Below are 22688 nucleotides of genomic sequence, written 5' to 3'. Positions count from 1 at the left end.
GCATTTGTCGTAATTTTGTAATGAAATATCTTTATAGATTAATCAAAATCTGTTTGAGGATGCTGTTATAACATTTATGAATGGTATTTTTAACTTTTTTAAAAAAATAATTATTATGGGTTTTTTTGTAGGCATGGGGAAGCCTCTCTATTTCTTCACATCATTTTAATATCATGAATGAACTGCCAGCAAATTTTCATATAGTTATTCTCCAGCATTCAGGAGACAGGTATGAATATTTATTTATTTAATTTATTTATTAAATTTTTATACTGCCCTTCTCCCGAAGGACTTAGGGCGGTGTACAGCCAAGATAAAAAACCAACAATATAAAAGTTAAAAACAATTTAAAATTATTAAATAGTTTGACCAATAATCTAAAATAAAATAACCCATTAAAATAATATTTTAGGCCAGCCTAAAATATTATTTATAACAAAACATATAACAATGGTCATGAATGACTGATGCAAGCATAATGTTTTAATATGGTTACCGCTGAACATCACTACTTTTTCAACATAGTTTCTGCAGTTCATGTATTTACAGTTAGAACAATTGATAAGTGGAACAACTTGCTTCCAGAAGTTGTGGGTGCTTCAACACTGGACATTTCTAAGAAGAGATTGGACAACTATTTGTCTGAAATGGTATAGGGTTTCCCGCCTGAGCAAGGAGTTGGACTAGAAGACTCCCCAAGGTCCCTTCCAACTCTGTTATTCTAATTCTAATTCTACATTCTACTGATGTGAAAAGTTCTGTTAGAAAGTTTCTAGCATTTACAGGATTTTGTTAGGAATTCCTTCCCATAATGTGCCATACATGCCCTAGATATGACTCTTGCCATACTCCCATTTCAACTGATACAGCTGTAATATACTGGATGGACTGGTGAAACTCATTCAGGAATACATAGTGTCATGATTAACCACCAAACTCTGTATAGGCTTGAAGGCCCATTTTGAAATTACCAATACTATGGGAATAAACTCCTCCCCATATGAAGAAAACAAGTTTTTGCTTTATTTATGGAATCAGTATAATATAATTATACTGGAGATGGGGGCATATAAATTGCCGGAAGATGGACAGCATATAAGTTGAATAAATAAAAAATAAATAATTTAAGGGTAAGTAGGGCCTTGGAGATTATCCAAAGCTTTGCCCAATGCTATGCTTACATTACATCTGTACTAAATAAGCAATACTGTCTTTCAGTAAGTTTGAGACTGATGCTCAGAATGCTGGATGTGACCTATAGAGCCCTTCAAGGCATAGGTCTCACACCACTTCTCCCTGGCCAATAATATCAGACAGAATGAACATTATCCAGTTAATCACCTTAAAATAATATTATCTGATGGGGAATATAAGACCATATGTCTTATAGTATTTTCACCGAGTTGCAACCAGTTGCAACCACCAAACAAGAACTATTCGCATTCAGGAAAATAAAGTGACGATTTTTGTTTCTTTTGATAGGTCTTTATTGTATGGTGCTGTGCTTGAAAAAGTAAAATCAACCAACCCTAAAGAGCAAAAGGAACACCAGAAGGAAAAAGGTGGAAAGGAAAAGGGTGGACAACAGAAAGGAAAATTTGCTCAACCAACTTGTAAGTATTTAATGCAAACACAAAATTGCATTTTTTGCTGCACAGCTGCAGTAAGTCACACATGACCATTTGGATGATGGAAGTACAGTTCTTAGCAAACAAAATATGTCCTTGAGTTTACATCTTCCTTTCGTGTTCCACTGATTGACAATAATCTCAGCATTATTTTTTTTTCAATAATGTTGTCACATTGGTACACTGCCCCATCACATTTGTTTGTATAACCACCCAATAAAGTTAATTCAAACTTTGAACAGTAATTTTGCCTGGGCGAATTATTTTCTCCTCTCTTCTCCCTTGCCTTCCCTGTTAATTTCTGAACCAGGGAAATAATTTTCATGGCAGCCCAAAGTATCCTTTGATTTATTCCCACCTTCATTTTAATCATAGAACTGATATCTTAAAACCCGAGTTTAATGGATTATGTATTAATGTAGTACAGTGGACTAAAGCACTGTTATTAACATCTGCTGCTTGCAATTACTGCAAGTTCAAATCTCACCAGGCTCAAGGTTGACTCAGCCTTCCATCCTTTCAAAGGTAGGTGAAATGAAGACCCAGATTGTGGGGGCAATAAGCTGACTTTGTATAAATATACAAAAGTATGAAGGCTATTGCTTAACGCATTGTAAGCCGCCCTGAGTCTCCGGAGAAGGGCGGCATATAAATTAAAAGCAAATAAAAAAAAGGATTAATTTGGAGGAGAAGGCATCCATTGTATGTGTATGTTGGATAAATCCAATGTGCATTTTGTGCATGTTCAAAATTGAGAAAGTGGAAGAAGCTTCAGGATGAGGAAACCTGCAGAATGAACTTAGGCAGGGGTGACTTCAGAGTTGTTGAGAGGTAAAATATGTACCTTTTGTTGGAAGGACAAGGAGCTTTATTAAACTGAGATTTTACTGAATTTTAAATAATTTGTATCCTTGTATCTCTATTATTTTACATTTAGAAGAACTGAGAGGGTGATACTTCACTGTCCTTCATGAATGGCTATCTAGAAATACAGCTGTTGTATAATCATAACTAAACACACTTTTATTATTCTTCTCAACTACTCATTCCTACATTTATATGCTACATAAATGGGGGCATGAAAAAGAAAACTGCAAAAAAAATTTTTTGAAGAAATTTAAATGCATTTCATTGGTTTGAATTTTTATTAATTGCAGTTCAGGCTAAAATTGTCCGGACCTCTGTGAATCCTGAAACATTCTTAAATATTTTGGAAAAAGTTGATGTTTATAAAGAGGAGATGATGGATAGTCTTTTGAGAGAAATAGAAGAAGATGAGTTTCAAAGAAAGCAAGTATCATCTGCCAAATTAGACACTGTAAGAATTTTTTTAATGGAATACATAGATATTTCGGGAATTTAAATGGTGGATTTATGTTGGCTTTTTTTTTAGAAATAATATAACATGTTTGTAAAATAATCGTTTATTTTACTTTCAACAACAGTTGCTTATACAGCGTAAGTTTTTCTCCCCAACAGGAATCTGTATAAAGTGGGGAATGGGTTGTTGTGACTTAGCTGCATTCTGGTGGGATAAGACCCCAAAGCTGGAAACAAAATTCTTTTTGTTCTGGCCACAAAAACAATAGACATTCAGAAGAAGCACCTTGTTCCCTTGTTTTTTACCCAGAGCCACATGATTAGGTTGTGTAGTAATCTATTATGATTGTACCTGTCTACAAATCTGTAGAATAAGCCACTATATTTCTGATTTTTAAAAATATTTTGAAATATTTATTTAAAAGATCTGTAATGAATAACTAATTGAAGAAAAAAAACCTTACGGTCTATTATCAGATATATCTACACTACACCAATTTTCTCGAGAGGGTTTCTTTTTCTTTTTCTTTGAAGGAATCTTAATGCATTCAACCAACATGTTAATTGGACATTTTCAGGCATAAATTTCAGTCTACAAGTGCAATTCTATATTAAAAATAATCCTTGTTGCCATTTTTTTCTTTCTAAGTTGAATGGTAGAATTCTTTTGGTTGAATACTCAGTATAGACCAGGGTTGTAAACTCGATTTCACTGAGGACCACATTAAGGTTGTGTTTGACCTTGGTGGGGCCAGGGGGGACATGGCCAGCTCGACATCACTTGTGTCAGGGGGTGCCTGTGGTGGCCCGATTGCTCTGCCAGCAAAAATGGACTCCCGAGCTCCGTTTTCACTGGCAGAGGCCCCGCTGGCCGCTCCATCACTGTTTCCAGGGTCACCCAGTGGGCCACATCTAAGCCCAGTGGGCTGGATCCAGCCCACGGGCCTTGAGTTTGACACCCCTGGTATAGACTATTCAATCGGAGCAATGGCTATGTCAGGGTAAAGTGGATTCTTGTGTCAGGACCTGTTACTTCATCAGCAGCATGAATTACTTACTTATTGCCAGCAAGATTTTGTGTCCAATCCCCTGCTAATTGGTGGCTTGTAGGGGATGCAAGTAGCATAACATGCTTCTTCAAGCTCAGACTTTGAAAGCTCCCATACATAAATGTTATTTCAGACACTTGGGGGGTTCAAGGTTATCTGGTGATTCCTCTGGGTTACTAACACCAGCACGTGCAAATCCAATTTGTCCTTTTCCAAGCTTTCATCCTTAGCCCCTTGAGCTGGTAAAAGGAGACTGGCCTGACTGTAAAGATTCAATACCACCACATCTTGCTGTGGAAATAGAGCAGATGTCAGCATTCCAAGTAATGCACCTATAGAAAGCAGAACTCTGAGCTAGGCAAATTCCTCAATTTGTATTGGATACATCAGATTGGCACAACTGGTGAAAGCCGACTCTGAAAGTTCTTGCAGCTTTCACCTAATTAAAAAGTAAAAGTTTCCCCTTTCATTTCATTCATTTTTCATTTTATTAAATTTGTACACCGCCCTACTCCCGAAGGACTCAGGGCGGTGAACATCCTAGCCAAGTCATTGGCCATGCTCTCCAATCAAGGTGCTGGCCGGTTGCTTGATTACTTCACTCCTCCCCTGGCCAGCTGCCTGTTGGAATGTCCTTGGTTCCCACAGGAAAACTTCCTTGTTTTGGCTACAAAACCCCATCTAGCTATTTCCCCCCTCCCTGCCCCTTCTTCTGCTTTGTGGTAACCCTGAAGCCTCCAAGATGACCTCAGCCAGGTTCACTTCAGGGTTGATAGCAGCAGGGGTGGGTTCTACTTACCTTTACTACCGGTTTGCAACGGGATCGCGCATGTGCCTTGCTTCAGATCGCTTCTGATAACATCAGGGTCAGTGGGCGGAGCCTCCTGCCGGTTTTACTACCGCGGTCCAAACCGGGGACAACCCACCACTGGATAGCAGTCTTCTAGCATGGGGCCCTGCATCCTCCATTGTACTGCCATAAGAGAACATCGCTTCTGGTACGGGAAAAACAGGTGTTTAAGAAACATCATGCTTCCATATGGTTGCCACTCTCCCTTTCCGTGATCAGCAGTCCTTTTCTCAGAATGGCCTTCCAGTTCCTCCACTAATTTTTATACAGAGGACTATGTATGGGTAATAGGATGTAATTATTAATCAGACATATATCATTTCCAGCAACACTAGCTGTAGTCCCAGGTGTTGAATTTGTTGCAGCATCAATGTTTTCCCTATCCGTTAACAGAGTCAGATCTAGAATGGCTGTTCATTCTAAGTTATGCCTATTTTTACCTAGCACCTTCATCTAATCTAAGTGAATAACAACTGGAACGTGACAGTTCCAGTTTCTATAGAGATGGATTTTTTTTTAATTTTCATTTTTTTCAATCTTAATTAAACACAGGATAGAAGTTCAGTTACAGCATATGGAACAACCAGAGCATTTAAAAACAACATCTATCAAAACAGCCAATTTGAAGCAAAACACTTTGAAATTGTAGAGAAAATTCTATGAGAATTTTATGAGAATTGCTACTATAATTATATTTATATGTTTCTTGCAGTCATGGTTATTAAATGTCATGCATACGTATTTTATTTTTACTGAACAAAGAAGAAAGTAGCAAGAGGAAAGCTAACAACACAAAATTATTCTGTTTTTATTTTGTACAGACTTTTCTTCTTTTTTTTTTACTCTTGGGCCTTTTAAATTATACATTCTTTTAAAATATGTTAATATTATGTCCTAGAATATAGAAGATGAAGATGAACCAGATTTAGATTTTATGTTTCAAGCGATATTATCAGATATGGAAGAATATTTGAAGCCTGTACTGTCACAACTTAAGCTCTCTGAATTGAGGTAATTAGTGTATGTGTTTGTACATTTATTTATTTTTTTACAATACCCAAACACAGCAAAATTCATATTGAGCACTTTGCTGCAATCTACTCTTAAGGTGCAGTGGCAAGAATTACCTCCCCCAGAAATTTTATATAGATATTTAAAAATAAGTGTGTGTGAGAGAGAGAAAGAAAGACATACAGACAGAGCTGAGACACTTACCATGGAAGCCAATTTGTACTCTTTCAATTCCATTGATCGAAGCCTCTCATTCAGAAATGTGTGGCGTATTCACACAGCCCTGCCACTCCCATCTTTCTCAGGTGAGCCAAAGAGTACCATACTGAAGGCTACCGAAAGCCATCAGGAGGTATAAGAAAACCCAGGGCTACAGTTCCCTTATCCAGGTCCTGATGAAGATCATACAGTGGTTTTGTCCACACTGCCCAAATGTGAACCCTGACTGAAAAGAGCTAATTAACCCATTTGGCAATTGAAGTACCAGCATCTTCTCAATGACCTTCCTTAAAAGGAAAAGCTACTGGGTCATAGCTATCAAAACCAATTAGATCTGTTGGTTTTAGCATGCTATAAAGTCCTGAACCTTCCCAGAATTGCTAGAGAGCACTGAACAGAGGTTCCTCAAGTTGATAGCTGAGGGAATTCCAATACCAGCTCTGCAATGAGAACCAGGGCTCAAAAAGGGATCTTGCCATGTAACAAAGGTGGGTGATACATGAACAATCCAACTTTATGTACAGACATTCGCAGCCCACCAATAAGCATCACCCCGGTCTCTCAAATGATCATTACTATTTGGTGTATGCTGGCTTTGACTCCTGCCATCAATGAGGGTAAGGGGGAGGAAGATATGTATACAATTAATGACAGAGGGACAGAGGATGCTTGTCTGAAATCCGAGAGGAAAATTTCTGGAATAAAGGGAGCTCTGATGAAGTAAGATATGGAAACAACCCCCACCCCACCCCCACACACATTTTCTGGTTTTGATATTAAGAGGAAGTGGAGTAGGAGGGAAAACCTGCTGAAGAAGAAATAGAAATTCCCAAATCAGGAGGGAGTGGTAGGAAGGTTTCGGGGGAAGGATATTTGGCCAGCCTGACCCAATAGATAGTAGTGGAAGGAGAAGCATAATGCCCTTCCTCAATTGAAAGAAGATGCACCTTGTACCACCAGGTCCAAAGAGAGCAGGAATGGAAAAAAATAAACAGGACGATGGTACAAGGCTGAAGCTTGCAATATGGGAAATAATAAGACTCTAGCCGGTTAGAATTGTTTTGTAAACATGTAAGACTTCAAGTTTCAAAGTCAGGGGAAATGAATGGTTAAATTTCTATTGATTTGAAGAGATGGGAGGAAAGAACCTAGGGTTTAATCTCTGGGATGGATGGATGAATGGATGGATGGGTATCATTAGTGCTCCTTAAAATTTATATCCTCTGTAACATTGTAAAGGTACGTCCTGCTGTTTTTATCTCCTCAGACGCCAGAGTCCATCAGCATCTCCAGCTGACTCAGGAAAAACCAGAAAAGGGAGTCCAGGGAAAACTAAGACAGATGATTCAGGGAAAACTAAAACTAAAACATCAGGTCAAGGTACGGTATGTCTTATATTTCAAAGCATATTTCGGGCACTTAAATAAAAATGATCATTTTCAAATTTGCATGTTATTTACAGTTTGCGCCTGGGTTGATTCTTTTAGAACCATTCAGTGACTAAAGTTTGATTTAAAAGAGCACCCACATTTCACTATCCTTAGCCTTCTGTTATACTCATCTGTCTGACAAGAAAGGAGATTAGAAGCATTATTCTTACTTTTTCTCCTAACCAAAATTCTGATTCATAGAAATTAACTATCCCACAAGGGTGTTTGAATCCCAGTTTTCCGATAAATTACAAATTTGAGCAAAACAATACCCATAAGGTTGCCTTAATTTAAGGTTGTGTGCTCCTAATAACATCTATTAATATGAAAAGAGAAGAGACTGAAGATCAAATTACATGTTCAAATCTGATAATGCTTATTAAAATAAAACAAAAAATTGTTTGCTTCAATTCAAAAATTGTTTCTGTACGTAATTGTTATATTTAGGTAGGTAAGGAAATGTTGCCACATGGTTATTATTGATCCTCTCCAAACAAAGGGCTTTGTAGCTCGTAACATATCAGTAGTGGGTTGCTACCGGTTCGCCCTAGTTCTGCCAAACCGGTAGCAGCAGCGGCAGGAGGCTCCGCCCACCCACCTGGACGTCATCAAATACGCTCTGTGCCTGCACAGAAGTGGCGTGCAAGCAAGCAAACTGGTAGCAAAGGTAAGTGAAACCCACCCTTGTAACATATATTATATCCCCAGAGCTTATCAGACAGGGTTAAAAATTTAAGGATTAAAACAAAATTGGTTCATTTGAACAGAAAGGAAAATGTCAAAAGAGATTTTATTTTTAATGCTTTTGTGCATGTCAGTGGTTGACCTAATTTTTCCGGTTATCATCAGGTGCTGAAGACATAGGAGAGTGTGTGATTCTATTGGCAGATAAAGATCTTCTGGAATTACCTTTGGAAGCGCTAACTATTTTCCAAGACGATGCAATAAGTTCTCTGTCCAGAGATTTCTCTCTCCAAATGGTCTACAATCGGATACGTAAAGACGAAGGAGGTACAGCTATGTTAACAAACATTTGAAAATATAATCAAAACTTTTTGTCGTACTTTACAGCAGTGCAGAACTCCTATACAACTCTTCCTCCACAATCAGTGGTGTTCATTTGTGTAATTAGGTTGGAGCATCCTGTCCTGACTTAGCTGTCTCAGGTTAGCCTCCCCACTTCCCAGCAATTCTAGATTGAGTAGAAAGGTCTGAAAAGAGATTCACTTTTATGTAAGTAGAGCTCGCAGCATGGGGAGATGGTCCTTTCAGATCTCTGCTCAACGTAAAGAAGAATTATGAGAGACAGAGCATATGCAGAGATCTCTTTCATGTCTCACACGCTTTTCAGATGTTTACATCCTTTGTAAAGATAGACTACCTCAATAAGGCTAGCATTTCAGATCATCTATGATTGTCAAGTTAAATGGATAAACAAGTCAATAACTTACATGTTTATTACTTTATTAATATTACCTAATAGTGCTGTGAAATACAAGAATAAAGAGTATGCATGGTCTATAGAGAAAAACATTTTATTTACATGGTGCTTTTAATACTTATAGATGGTGAAGGAAAAAAGAGTGCAAGACCAAAAAGTGAACAAAGAAGAGGTACAAAAGTAGTAAGTATATATTCTGTAGAGTTTCCCTGAAATTTTTAACTAATATATTCATGCCATTGTCAATATTACATTTGTTTTATTAATAGTTTTATTTGTTTATTTTGAGCAAACGTATTACTGTTAAAAGTTACATGTTTTCTTAACTCCTTGGTTTTGTCCCATTAGATATATCTAGCAAATGTAGCAATAAACTTCCATAAGACTGTTCGTGAAAATCTCAGTATTGATCAAAATTGCATATTGGAACTGGGTGAAAAGTACAAGCTAGTAGTAAACTATTTTGTTAAACTGGTTAGCAGATTTCAACTCATCTGAAAACTTTACCTATTACAGCAGTAGCAATCTAGAAGTTTCAATGTAATCTATACATTCCAGAAAAAATGAAAAAACTTATTCTTCCCTGTACCCAAGACCTCTCAACAGTGGACACTGAGATAATGGGCAGTTGCATTTTTCCCAATCAACACATGTATGCACAAACACATTTGCATTCTTTCCAATCAGATATTTGTATAAAGCTATGCAAGTGAAATAAGTGGTATAGTATATGTGTCATCTGTTGCAAATACAAGTAGTCCCTGCTTACTGTAATTAGGACTGTGTTGTAGGAGATTACCAGGCTGAGCCTGAGGGCAGGGTCAAACATATCATTAGTTTAGAGTTGCTACTGTATGCTCCCACAAGAGTCCTAAGTCCTGTAACAAAGCAAAGAAGGAAACCTGATTTTCTGTTGAAATCTCATATTCATGTACAGGAAAAAAATTACATTTTAAACATTTTTTTGTTTGTTTGTTTTAATTTCCTATTTAGAAGATTAATTAGACATTTTCAGTATATGTATGTTTAATAGAGAGCAGAAAAAAGGGAAAATTGAGAATCGCTTAAGGGAAACATATAATTTCGCTCACTCAGCTCAGTTCCTCATGGGGTTTGCCCATCTTCAGCCTTTTCTCTTCATTCCTGCTAGCGTTTTAACTCTAGGTAAAAATGCAATGTCTTTGGAGAAAATCCAACAAGAAAAAAAACACTGGGTTCTTTAGTGCATATTGAAATACCTATAGAGAAGCATAAAATTATGTTTACATAGATTAATAAAATAACTCGGTGCTATTTACTTTCTTTGAATTTCAAATTAGGCTTTTGTTTAGAGAAGGTTTTTTTTTTCAGAGGTGGGGTTGTTGCATGCCAAATTAAACTGTTTCTTATTATAAAACAGCCATCTCTTAACCGTACTCTGCCACCCAATTGTATTTCCATTGATGTCCACAATGTGAAATGTATCCTTTAAAAATAGCTGTTCATCAAATATTCAAAGAATGAATATTCAAAGAATGAGTTTTTTATAAGACCTTTAATAAATAAGGTTCCCACTGGAGGGAACAATGGATATGTTACCTTGAGTTTCTAGAATGAATGAATGAATGAATGAATGAATGAATGAATGAATGAATGAAAATCAAATTTCAGATCTAAGAAAATACACCCTTAATAGAGCAAAATGTCTGACTTATTAATGGCTACTGCAGAAATGCAAGGATGTTCCCCATATGTATATTTGTTATTTTATACTATTTCTGTATACACAAATCATAAGGGTAACTTTCAATAAATAAAAACAAAACTATAAAACATATGGCTGTGGTAAACACAACCAACTGTAAAATATAATAGCAGCAGCTCACAGTAGATTAAGATTCAGAAATCTGGCAAAAGAAGATGATTTTAAGCTTCCTTCTTGATTCTCAACAGGGGTAAAATTAGAATTAAGGCAAAGATACAAAGATCAAGTGAATGTTTGCTGGTATTCCCAGCTAAGGAGGAATAAATGCGAGGAGTTATTCAGTGTGACTTTTGAATAATAAAAAATAAAAGTGAATTGCTGTTATGCAGATGTGAAAGGAGACCATTTCACAATGGGAGAACAAGCACCACAAATTGGAGCATGTGGAATGGGAATCTGCTAATCCACAAGATTAGAAAGCAGGAAAGAACAAAGACAATTTGGGGGGGGCACAGAGGGGGAGAAGAAGATCAGAAGTATAATGGTGCTGATGAAATTACATTCACATACATTCAGATAAATTGGGGTGCTGTTAATATTTCTTTGAAAGAGATACTTACTCACTGTTGGCCTGTTCTTCAAACCTAGTGGGCCTATTTCCTTTTTGATTGAGGGTACCTTACAGGGAGGGAGTATGATACAATAGCTCAGTTCAGCCTGGCCCATTTCTCGCCTCAGTTACATATTCTTAATTGTTTGTCTCAGATATTGTGGATCCATATAATGATGGGAGAGAAGACGGTAAGGCTGGTCAAATTATTTGTTAACCATGAGAAATAGCAGTAGCACTTAGACTTGTATACCATTTTACACTGCTTTATAGCCCTCTCTAAGCGGTTTACAGAGACAGCATATTGCCCCCAAGAATCTGGGTCCCCATTTTACCCACCTCAGAAGGATGGAAGGCTGAGTCAACCTTGAGCCGGTGAGAATTGAACTGTCAAACTGCTGGCAACAGGGAGTCAGTAGAAGTAGCCTGCAGTATTGCATTCTAACCACTGCACCACCATGGCTCATTCAGCCTGTGTTATGCTTTCTTTTTCCAACATCACAGAAATCACTTTTATAGGCAACAAAGCTATGACTGACATTAAAAATTAATAGTTGTTCTTATGCACAGCCTCAGTACAATAAGAATAAGTAGTGTATTACCAGCTTATATTAAGTTGCCTGATTCCTGTAGGTGACTCTATATCAAGTTAGCAATAGCAATAGCACTTAGACTTATATACTGCTTCATAGTGCTTTACAGCCCTCTCTAAGCGGTTTACAGAGTCAGCATATTGCCCGCAACAATCTGGGTCCTGATTCCCTCTGTAATGGAATGTGTGCATGATCTTGGGAAATGAGGAAAAAGATACTGCTTAGGGAAAAAAAGGAGGCGAGTGGAGGATGGGGGAACCGCAAGGGTTTAATCGGTCAGAGAAAGAAACTTAAAGACCTGCCCTGATTGGTCAGATAGTTAAAAGTGGTGGTGGGAAATTTGTACCTTCAGACTTACAAGGTTATGTTAATGAAGCCTCACAATAAAATAGATTTCGCTCATCTGGTCATATTTCCTGACTGGTTTCCCTTATTGTAATTTGGGCAAAGTGATATTTACAATTTCTGTGTATTACTATCCAGTATGAAATCAAGCATTACAAATCTTTGTGCAGGCCACTTAAGGAGAAATATCAGGGATCTAATTTTTGCATGCTTATTTATAAGCCTGCTTTTGTTATATTTTTAATTAATAACTATTTAGATTTAGAGTTGGAAAATCTAACTAATGCTAATATCTTTTTTTTTTTAAATTATATAGAATTGGAAAATCCTGCAAACAGTTTTAGACGAATCCTAGAAAAATTTGAGCCATTTACCATTTGTTGGGAAGGCATAATGGGTGATATACACTTTCCAAGGTATGTATGTTGAATTAGAAATAGCTGAATTCATTTCTGTTTATTCCCATTTTTTCATTTTTGTGAATCTGTTCAGTTTCATTTGCTGAAAACCTTTTTTTAAAAAAAAAGATTTACATTAAAATATATATTTGGGGGGGCAAATTTTTACAGTCATGCATTTTTGTGTGCAGTTTACCCCAACAGAAATATTTAGGACAAATTTTCCATGATAATATATCTTCATATTATTTTCATGAAGACAGACTGCTCTTGCTACCTGTAGTTCTATTTCTCACCCTTACAGTTAATAAATACAGAGCAATACATTAGTAAATTCCCCAAATAGTATACAGTCCAGGCTTTTGCCCATGTGTAAAGTGCTTTTTTCCTAGCCTCATTATCTGCAATACCACCACCAGGAGTTGTTATGCTAGAACACAATTCCAATATTTCCCCTTTCAAACAATCCTTTTCCTTTTATTCATTTTTAATTGGCGAACCGCATTGCAGTATTTGAAAAAGGGTGAATTCAGTACGATACCAAAATTTTCATTTGTCCATTGATTTTAGAATTAAAGAAGTTTGCATTCATAAGTGAACCCTTAAGAGATTTCTCAAAAAACATTTAGTCTTAAAAGAATATAGTACATTTTTAATGGAAAGAATCACAATACTTGTAATCAATTTTAGTTTAAAAAATTTTCAAAACTCATGTTGAAATGAAAAGGATTCAAGGATACCTTAGGATACTTTGTCCAGAGTGCTGCAGTCTTTTGTGACAAAAGCACCGAAATGGACTTTAAGAAACTGATAGAAATAATATGCTGTAGAAATCAATTCCAAATAATGTCTGAAGCATATCCCTCTCTAATGCTGATATTCCGTGACATCTCTAAATATTAAATTATAAATTGCTTTCCATCCCATATTAACTGTAGAAGTATTCTAGACTGGCTAGAATAAACAATTTGGGATAGCCAGGTGAGTGTGAGTTCTACGCACAAAGCCTCCTAGGTGGCCTTGGGCCAGTCACTCTTTCTTAATGCTAGGAAGAACACAATGGCAGACCAATTTGAAAGGTTGCATTTGTTATAGTACTAGTACACTTTGTTGTGGTTTTCCTTCTAAATAGAAAATAATATTAAAATTTGATTTTCCCCCCTTGCAGTTACACAGAGTGGGAATACATATTGAATAACTGCAGTATGCTTTTTTTCTCTGCAATGGCAAGATTCCTCTCCCATGTAGCACTTGACAAGCTAGTTGCTATGAACATCCCAGGTGATTCAGTTAAGCCTGAAAAGGCTCTTTCCTTTCTCTTTGCAGAATGTATTTCTTTTTTATTGATTTGGGTGTATTATTGTCAATGTTCCTATTCCATACAGATAGTCCTCAACTTATGATTAGCTGTTTAACAAGAATCCAAAAGTAGAGCGGGCTTGGAAAGGGTGTAAAGCCCTTCCAACCACCTTAAAATGTTGTGGTCACATGATCACAATCTGGATGCTTGGCAATCTTCGCACTTATGGCCAATTGCCAAGCACCTCACAATCATGTGATCGTCATTTGCAATCTTCTCTGCCAGCTTCTCTAGAAAGTCAACAGAGAAGCTGTCGGGGAGATTGAAAGCTGATGCGTCCTGTCACAGACTTAAAATTCCTCCCCGCCCCCCCAAGACAGAATGGAAATGGAAGAATGGAGAATGCAAGAAGAATGGAAGAATGCAAGAATGCAAGAATGCAAGAATGGAAATCCAATCGTGAAGATCTGAGCCCTATTTCTGCAGCCTCTCAAAAGAGTACCCCCCCATGTACGAAGGGAAGGAGAACTCCTCCAAAGGGCTACAGGACCAAGATCATATCCCCAAGATCTGAGCCCTGTTTCTGCAGCACCTTGAAGGCGTCCCCCTTGTACACAGAGGAGAGGGGGACTCCTTCAAAGAGTGTCAGAAACAGAAGTCAGATCCCAAAGATCTGGCCCTGTTTCTGCAATCCCTCAAAGGAATTTCCCTCCATGCATGGAGGAGAGTGGGACACTTCTGAAGGTCTGCAGAAACATAGGTCAGATCCCCGAGATTCAGTCCTAATTATGGTCATAAATCAAGGACTATCTGTATTGACTGTGTTGTGGTTTTGCTGGGGCAATTTAGCCTTAGCTTTGCCCATTTTTGCCTCTTTTCTCTTCCTCTGCACTTTAGCTGACTTCCCTCTTTATTTCTCCAAAATAAAAAAAGGACCCTCTATTTGCTAATCTCTAAACTTGCAAAAATACAGAAGAAGTAAGAGAAAAGCAGATAAAGGCAGAAGTTTGGGTTGGAGAGATACTTTGAGATGAGAGAGTGAAGGACTGAAACCAGTAGAATAGACATTCTGCTTCCTTTCGTGATTCCTTGAAGCTCTGACTGGTTTTACTGTTGTGAAATGTTGCTCCCAAATTATGTTGCTTCCCATAGGCGCCTTGATTTTGACAATTGTTTCAGGTTTTTTTCCCCCTAGGCGCTCTTCTGTTTCTTTCTTCCAAGTCTCTTCATAGCTTTCTATTTGCCCAAGATCACCTCTGTCACTATCTGCCAAAAGATGTCCTTCCTTCTTTTGATGTCCCAGGTATTACACCACAAGATTATGGAGGTTCCTTGATCTTTAAGAATCACTCAGTCAGGAAGCATCTGCCTTCATGTCTTGAGATGCTCCTGAACTGACCTCAGCTTTACTGTTTCTTTCTTCCTCAGAATGCCAATTGATTATACTTTCAGGACGTGTGCATTCCAAACCTAGTCTTATACGATTAAGAAATCAAGATGAAGGAAAAAGGTAAAATCAATGTTACAACATATATCTTGCAAGAGAAAAGAATGCAAGATAAAGTTCCAATAAGCCTTCCATTTTACATTAGATGTGATTTAATATCCATCAACACACCATTTTAAAGCATCTCTGTTAGCAACAGCAATAGACATATACCAGTTTACAGTGCTTTACAGCCCTCTCTTAAGCAGTTTACAGAGTGAGCATATTGCCCCCAACAATCTGGGTCCTCATTTAACTGACCTCAGAAGGATGGAAGGCTGAGTCAACCTTGAGCCTGGTGAGATTGAACTGCCAAACTGCAGGCAGCTGGCAGTCAGCAGAAGTAGGCTGCAGTACTGCACTCTAACCACTGCACCACCGCAGCTCATGTTAGGTTTCTATTGACAGTTAAATTTCTCACACCTTTTTTTTCAAATTTAAAATCTCAGGGTTGATATACTAGATTACACAAATAAGTTACTACTTACAGTAGAACTGTCCATCATATCCCCATGTGCATCGTCAAATTTACCCCTGAAGATCTGTTATCACCCAGAGTAGAATTGAAGCACTATGGAAACATGTAGCTGAGTACATTGTGTCATGGATACTAAATTGCTATTTGTTTATAGTTACTAAAATATTATTTTCATCTGTGACTTAAACACATCTAGATATTCATATTGTCCTTATATTACACTTTAGGAATAAGAATAAACTATATGGAATAAATAAAATGCTTTGACCTCGGAATTTCAATTTTGAGCACTGCTTTGTTTTGAGGATTGGAAGAAAACTTAAATTAATCCACTGTTTTGATTAAAAGAACAGAGCTTCAAACTCATCATGCCAGTTTTCAGTGTTACATTCTCAAAACAGAAAGTGTGTTTTGAGAATGTTGTTTTAAATTTTAAAAACAGCACTTGAATTGTCCAGATTTTGTTCTGATACAGCACTTGTCAACTCAGAATGTCTTATTGGAACATTCCAAGTGAGACCCTTTTATTCTGAACAAAACTACATGTTTCACACATGTCCTTAACATCTACATAGCATATTACAGCTTTTCATAACTTGCACATCCCATATTTAATCCCAGTGTACTGATGAGGAACAAGTAAGGAAATTACAATAACATCTTGGCAGTCTGGCTATAATGACAAAATTTGAATGCCTTGTGTTTGCCTTTTGTATTCAAGTTATTCAAAAAACTTGTAATTTTATGTTTTAAGTTTCTTAATATCTTTGTTTAAGCTCTTTGCGCTTGTCTCTGGAGAAGACAACTGAAACTGCAATCATTCTAAGCCTTATTGGAGTGCGTTCTGTCATACTCAACCAATGGTTTACTACGCTGGAAGAAAATACAATGCGATTAGAAAGTTTATGTGAAAGTATGTAAAAGCAATCTCAATGAAAAACATGATTCTATTACATTATTTTGATTAATATCTCTAATTTTAGAAAGTGAATCATCTGGACTCCTAAATTTTCTGGAACAGGTGATCTTTTTCTCAGAAAAAAACTCTACATTTTTGCCATGGATCCCTGTACATTACCAAGAATTCTGGAAAACCTGATATTCTCTAAATCCATGCAGGGCACTCACTAAGCAAATAGAACTGTAATTTTCAATTAAAATCACATAACACTCTTTTCTGTAACTGAATTGTATGTAATCTGTAACATTTGCAGAAATGTTTGAACCATGAAAAATAAAATCCAGTGGGAATTTAGGAATAATAAAAGGGCTTTATGATGCTTTACACATTTGCATAACTTTTAGTTGCCTGTCAAATTATGCTTCGTATAATAAAGGTGGCGAATCCAGGCAAACAGCATGTATAGACTTGAATTAACTATAAATAGTGTTCCTGTCCTATGGCTAGGTCGCCACAGCTCTGGGTTCGTACAGTAGATAATTTTGTTAAATATTCGTTTAATAAAAAATCATCTTTTAATTTACATAGGTTATGAAAAGATATTAAAATACTTTTACTGAATACAATTGCATTATTTATATGCTGCTTTCTTCTTTGGTAGATTCCAAGAACAAGATCTAGGAAGTGTACAACTTTTGGGAAGCTTTGACCTTTGGAAGAAGTTGGGAATTTAACATCTTGTTTCCCACTTATCTTCCTAGAAGAATAAATGACTGGTTCCTTGTTCTAGTGTACTTAAAGTCTGAATGGGCTGGCAAGGCAGGAACAAATCCATTGTCAGCAGACCTTGCCATTGTCAAATGCTAGTTTTCCAAGGAAAGAGATGCTGAGACAAGCATGTACTTCCTATTGCTACTAGCAATCGTAGAACATTTGGATAACAAATCTTTAAGGGCAGATCCCCAACATAGCTACAATATATAGGGAGGCTCCCCTATTAACAGCTCAAGCCAGAATCATACTTTGTTTTCCCTGAATGTAGGCTGAAAACCTAAGTATGTTTATTAGGAAATTAGCATTGCTACATACAATGAAATCCAGAGATCAATGTATGTACACTAGTCCAGGCTGAATGTAGATTCGGCCTGTTAACTCAGATAAAGTATTAAGTTTGAACAAATCACTGTTTATTCTTTTGCAATAGAGTCAACCGCCGTGAATGTGGGCCCATGCCAGCCAAAGGGTGGCCATTTTGAATCTAAGATCCATGACCTTAGAGAACAGATAATGAATAGCAGCACAAATTCAGGGTTTGGTTCATTTCTAATAAGTGACAAGCAGTTCCTGTATCTCCAGCAATTCTTTCATTATGTCCAAACCCTGAACAGCCATTTCTCCAATCAAGGTTGTACTTTCAAAAATGCTTGAATCAAATATTTATTTTGCATTTAAAATGAAAGGCAGAGAATAGTCACAATCCAGGTCAGAGCTCTAAGCTAGCTTTGAAGGAAACTGCAAACCATTGCCTGCAACTCCTGTTTGCCCTAGTAAGGTTGCAATACAGGTAGTCCACACTTAGTGACTGCCTTGTACAGGCAACTGTTCGTAACTACAACATGATGAAAAAATAACCTTGCAACCATTCCTTATATTTACAAGTCCGTTAAGCAAAGCAAAACTGTGAAGTGAGATCATAAGCCCAGTTGTGGTTTCAGTTAGCAATTACTTCACTTATTGATTGAATTGTTGTCCCAATTGTGGTCACTAGATGAGGACTGCCTGTAAATTGATGCTAGAAATTATTTGTTTACAAGGGTGGGAGGTGGGATGTTTTATATATAGTAAATGCCTAAAGCCAATGTGTAACACCAGAGGTAGTATTCAGCAGCTTCTGACCAGTTCTAGAGAACCGGTAGTGGAAATTTTGAGTAGTTTGGAGAACTGGAAAATACCACCTCTGACTGCCCCACCCCATCTATTCTCTGCCTCCCAAGTTCCAGCTGATCGGGAGGAAATGGGGATTTTGCAGTAAACTTCCCTTGGAGTGGGGAGGGAATGGAGATTTTACAGTAGCCTTCCCCTGCCACACCCACCAAGCCACGCCCACAGAACCGGTAGTAAAAAATTTTGAATCCCACCACTGTGTAACAGATATAATACTATATGTTGAATCTGCATATGTTTTATTGTGTATATGTGAGTCTTAATTTAGCAACTGCTCTTGTTTTACAGATTTCATAAAAGTAGGCAAAACAACTGGACAGGCTGTTCGTATTCTTCAGAGGAAAAAGACGGTCTGGGATAAGCCACCAGAAAGTAAATTGTTTATATATATATATTTATAATATAAAAGTGTATTCCTGAATTGTAGTGTTTGTCCTACGAAGGAAAATATACAGTTTCATCCATGTAGAAAGCAGCAACTTGGAGATAGGGACTGAAGAAACCAATTGCAAAATAATTTGAACAAAAAATACTGCATCTGTCTTTACACAAAAGTAAAAAAACAAACAAACAGTCCAACCTACCAAAAATCAAATACTGTAAAATGAAGATTAGGAATGTAAGCCAAAATCAGCAAGAAAATGGTTAGAGAACACCCATCCACTTTAGACAAGTTCAAATCACCAGGATCAGATGGATTACACCCCAAGATTCTGAAGGAATTGGCAGACAAGTTCACAGAACCACTGAACTATATCTTCTAAAGATCCTGGAACACTGGGGAACTACCGGAGCTGATGGGACTGGGAAAGAGCTGATGTTGTTCCCATCTTCAAAAAAAAAAGGGGGGGGAATAGATCCAGGAAACTACAGACCTATCAGCCTAACACCAATACCTAGAAAGATTCTGGAAAAGATAAATAAGCAACAAATCTGCGAACACCTAGAGGCAGACATGGATTTGTCAAAAACAGATCATGCCAGACAAATCTTATCACATTCTTTGACAAAGTGACAAAATTAGCGGACCAGCGAAATGTTATAGATATAATTTACTTGGACTTCAGTAAGGCATTTGATAAAGTTCACCACAACTTATTACTTGATAAGAAAGCCATGGTGGCGCAGTGGTTAGAATGCAGTATTACTGGTTAACTTTGCCGACTGCTAACAGTTTAATCTTAACTGGCTCAAGGTTGACTCAGCCTTCCATCCCCCCGAGGCTGGTAAAATGAGGACCCAGATTATTGGGGGCAATATGCTGACTCTGTAAATGGCTTAGAGAGGGTTGTAACGCACTATGAAGAGTTATATAAGTATATAAGTCTAAGTGCTATTGCTATTAATAAGATAGGAAAATGTGGGTTAAACAGTATCACCACCAGATGGATTTGTAACTTACAATACCAACTTCATACTTGAAATGCATTACTCAGTCACATAAATGTTACCTGGTTTCTATTTCACTAGAGATAAGAGATTTCTGTACATTCTGAATAGGTCTTGTTTGTCAGGACAATTTCTGGCAATCAACTAGAAGGCAGAATTTCCTGACAGGTAGCCTTATCATTAGCTGGCCTTTGATATTTTCTAGCTTTTACTATTGAATATGGAGACTACTTTAACCTTTGCAATAACACAGTTTCAGGTCACAGGTTATTCTATGAGCTGATTTTGGAGTGTAATACATGCAATTCTTTGTGATTTCAGTAATCTTTAAAACACCAGCGAAATGCCGAAATGCAAAGCTAATCCTGAATCAAGAAACAATGGCCTATCAGAAGAGGCTCAGTGCCTTTATACACATGACACTGAAACATACAAAAAGAATGTAACACAGGTGCTCACAACCATCTGCTGATAAACCTGTCAAGGAGGTTGGCCAACAATCCCTACTCATACAGCAAAAACAAGTGTGCCTTTTCCAAGGAAACTGGCAGTACCTTGTTTTCTAACAAAACGATAGTTCTTTGGTTACAAATAAAAGTTCTTTAAATGACACCTCTTTCCTAGGTAGAAGAAGCTTATTAATCAGATATTTCCTGAATAGGAAGTGGAATTGGGGCTTTATATATAATGTAGTGCTTAAATGGGTCTGAACATTTATTTATTTATTTAATATCTCTCCTGCCTTTCCTTCAGGAGCTCAGGGAAACATACATGGCACAACTTTCTCTTATAGGTACGCACGGAAATACATTGCACTATCTCACAACAGTATAAGACACAGTAGATTAAGAGAACCACTGGCCCAAACATCCTTCTGTGGCTGAAGGGAGACTCACAGCTGCCAGTCCAGCATCTTAACCATTGCACCACACTGGCTGTTGAAGCAAGCAAAAATAAACGTTCTGAACCAGGGGTGAAATTCACTTACCGCGTGCGCACTCGCTTTGCTCGCATGGGCCATCGTCCGCACATGCACAAACCCTTCTGTGCATGTGCAGAGGCTTAAATCATTGCAAAAAAAACCCAACGTCATGATGTCTGCATGAGTGGGCGGAGCTTCCTGCAGCCACCACTACTGGTTCGCCCGAGCCAGATAGAACCGGCTGAATTTCACCCCTGTTCTGAACTCAATTCCACCAAATGCAAATAGAAAAATCTCAATCTAATTCTTCAAAAGACTTGCCTGGGCTCTTGAAATCTCGCAGTCTTAAGATGTAACTTGAATTTTGCTCTGTTCTGGCAGGATCACCTGATTCCCTTGGAGTTGAGAAAGAAGACCAGAGCAAAAGTCCCAGTCAGCCAAACCAGACTCCAATTCATCCTTCGGTTATTGATGCTATTTTGTATGGCTTGCCCAACACCATGTTTACGTGATTAGCAATATGCTTCTTTAAGTGTGCGTGGTGTATGAAGGGGACAAATTTTCATGCCTTTTGATGTTGTTTTTACGAAGCCAATATTCAAGAGTTCTTTTGAAGTTGAACACTGACAGTTGTCTTAAACTTTTCTGTTTTCTAATTTGATGTTTTTGTTATTTTAATTTTCATCATTTTTCAGATTAAACTTTTTAAAATTGGGTTGCAGTATGTGGAAGCCTGGCTTTTTTTTTACATTGGGTGTCTGAGGCAAGGTTGTTATAGTAGTTAATTGCTTGAATGGCATATAAATGATAAAATAGTGATACTTAACAATTCATAGAAACACAGATTTAGTATATATATAATACATATATATATATGTATTAAAAAATACAAGACAGCTGTTTCAAACCTAAGCCTACTAATTAAACAAGATCATTTGATATACCTGATGAAATCATACCTATTACACTCTTAAAATTACAGTTCTCAAAATTCCCTCTACTTTCTAATTGATCAGACCAAACTTTCAGTTGGTTAACAATCCATCCACAATCACTTCATATAAGTCAGCTGTAACCATAATCACTACCACTTTTCCTTTTCTTTCCTTTGAGGACTTGAAAATTTGAAAAAGAAAGAAAGAAAGAACTGAATCTACCAGTGATACTGTTCAACTATCACCACATTTCTGCTTTTATTTCTAATAGGATAAATTGCTACGATAATTCAAAAATATGAGTTGTATGTTCTATTTCTGGTTTTACTGTATTTTGTTATGTTTGTATGGTGTTATTATTCTGTATTTTATATTTTGATATGGCCCAATGACTAATCAATAAAGTATTATTATTATTATTATTATTATTATTATTATTATTATTAATATTATTATTATTATTATTATTATTTATTGGTTAATCTTTAGTGAGATTCACAGCCTTTGAGGCTGGTTAATAGCTCAGCAGCTCGAGTCCTAACCAAGGACCTAGGAACTGTTAAGGTATCATCGGAGGATGTAAGCTGTTCCGAGTAAGGTGGTTTTTTGTAGAGTCAAAATGTTCAAGTCTGGCAAATTTAGGATTTCTAAATAGCGGGGTAGCCCTTTGGGTATTGCTCCGAGGACTCCAATTACAATCGGGACAACACACAATTTCTTTTTCCACAGTCGCTCAACTTCAATTTGTAAGTCCC

General features: G+C 37.1%; 1 protein-coding gene across 1 annotated transcript in view; it reads left to right on the top strand.

Annotated features, from left to right (window-relative positions):
- The window catches only part of CFAP46 (cilia and flagella associated protein 46), a 91920-nt gene extending 70410 nt beyond the window's left edge, over positions 1-21510 (top strand). The window contains exons 46-60 of the mRNA XM_070945866.1: positions 132-229; positions 1483-1613; positions 2786-2946; positions 5746-5858; positions 7345-7457; positions 8357-8518; positions 9073-9131; positions 10348-10408; positions 11398-11433; positions 12497-12596; positions 13747-13859; positions 15307-15388; positions 16619-16755; positions 18976-19059; positions 21380-21510. Of these exons, the coding sequence (XP_070801967.1) occupies positions 132-229; positions 1483-1613; positions 2786-2946; positions 5746-5858; positions 7345-7457; positions 8357-8518; positions 9073-9131; positions 10348-10408; positions 11398-11433; positions 12497-12596; positions 13747-13859; positions 15307-15388; positions 16619-16755; positions 18976-19059; positions 21380-21510 (1581 nt within the window). The remainder of the gene's footprint in view (positions 1-131; positions 230-1482; positions 1614-2785; positions 2947-5745; positions 5859-7344; positions 7458-8356; positions 8519-9072; positions 9132-10347; positions 10409-11397; positions 11434-12496; positions 12597-13746; positions 13860-15306; positions 15389-16618; positions 16756-18975; positions 19060-21379) is intronic.
- Positions 21511-22688: the final 1178 nt, after the last annotated feature.

Source organism: Pituophis catenifer, unplaced genomic scaffold (genome assembly GCF_029215685.1).
Source record: "Pituophis catenifer annectens isolate HBS135680 unplaced genomic scaffold, rPitCat1.0.hap2 SCAF_6, whole genome shotgun sequence".
NCBI lineage: Eukaryota > Metazoa > Chordata > Lepidosauria > Squamata > Colubridae > Pituophis > Pituophis catenifer.
This window is presented reverse-complemented; position numbering and strand designations above follow the sequence as displayed.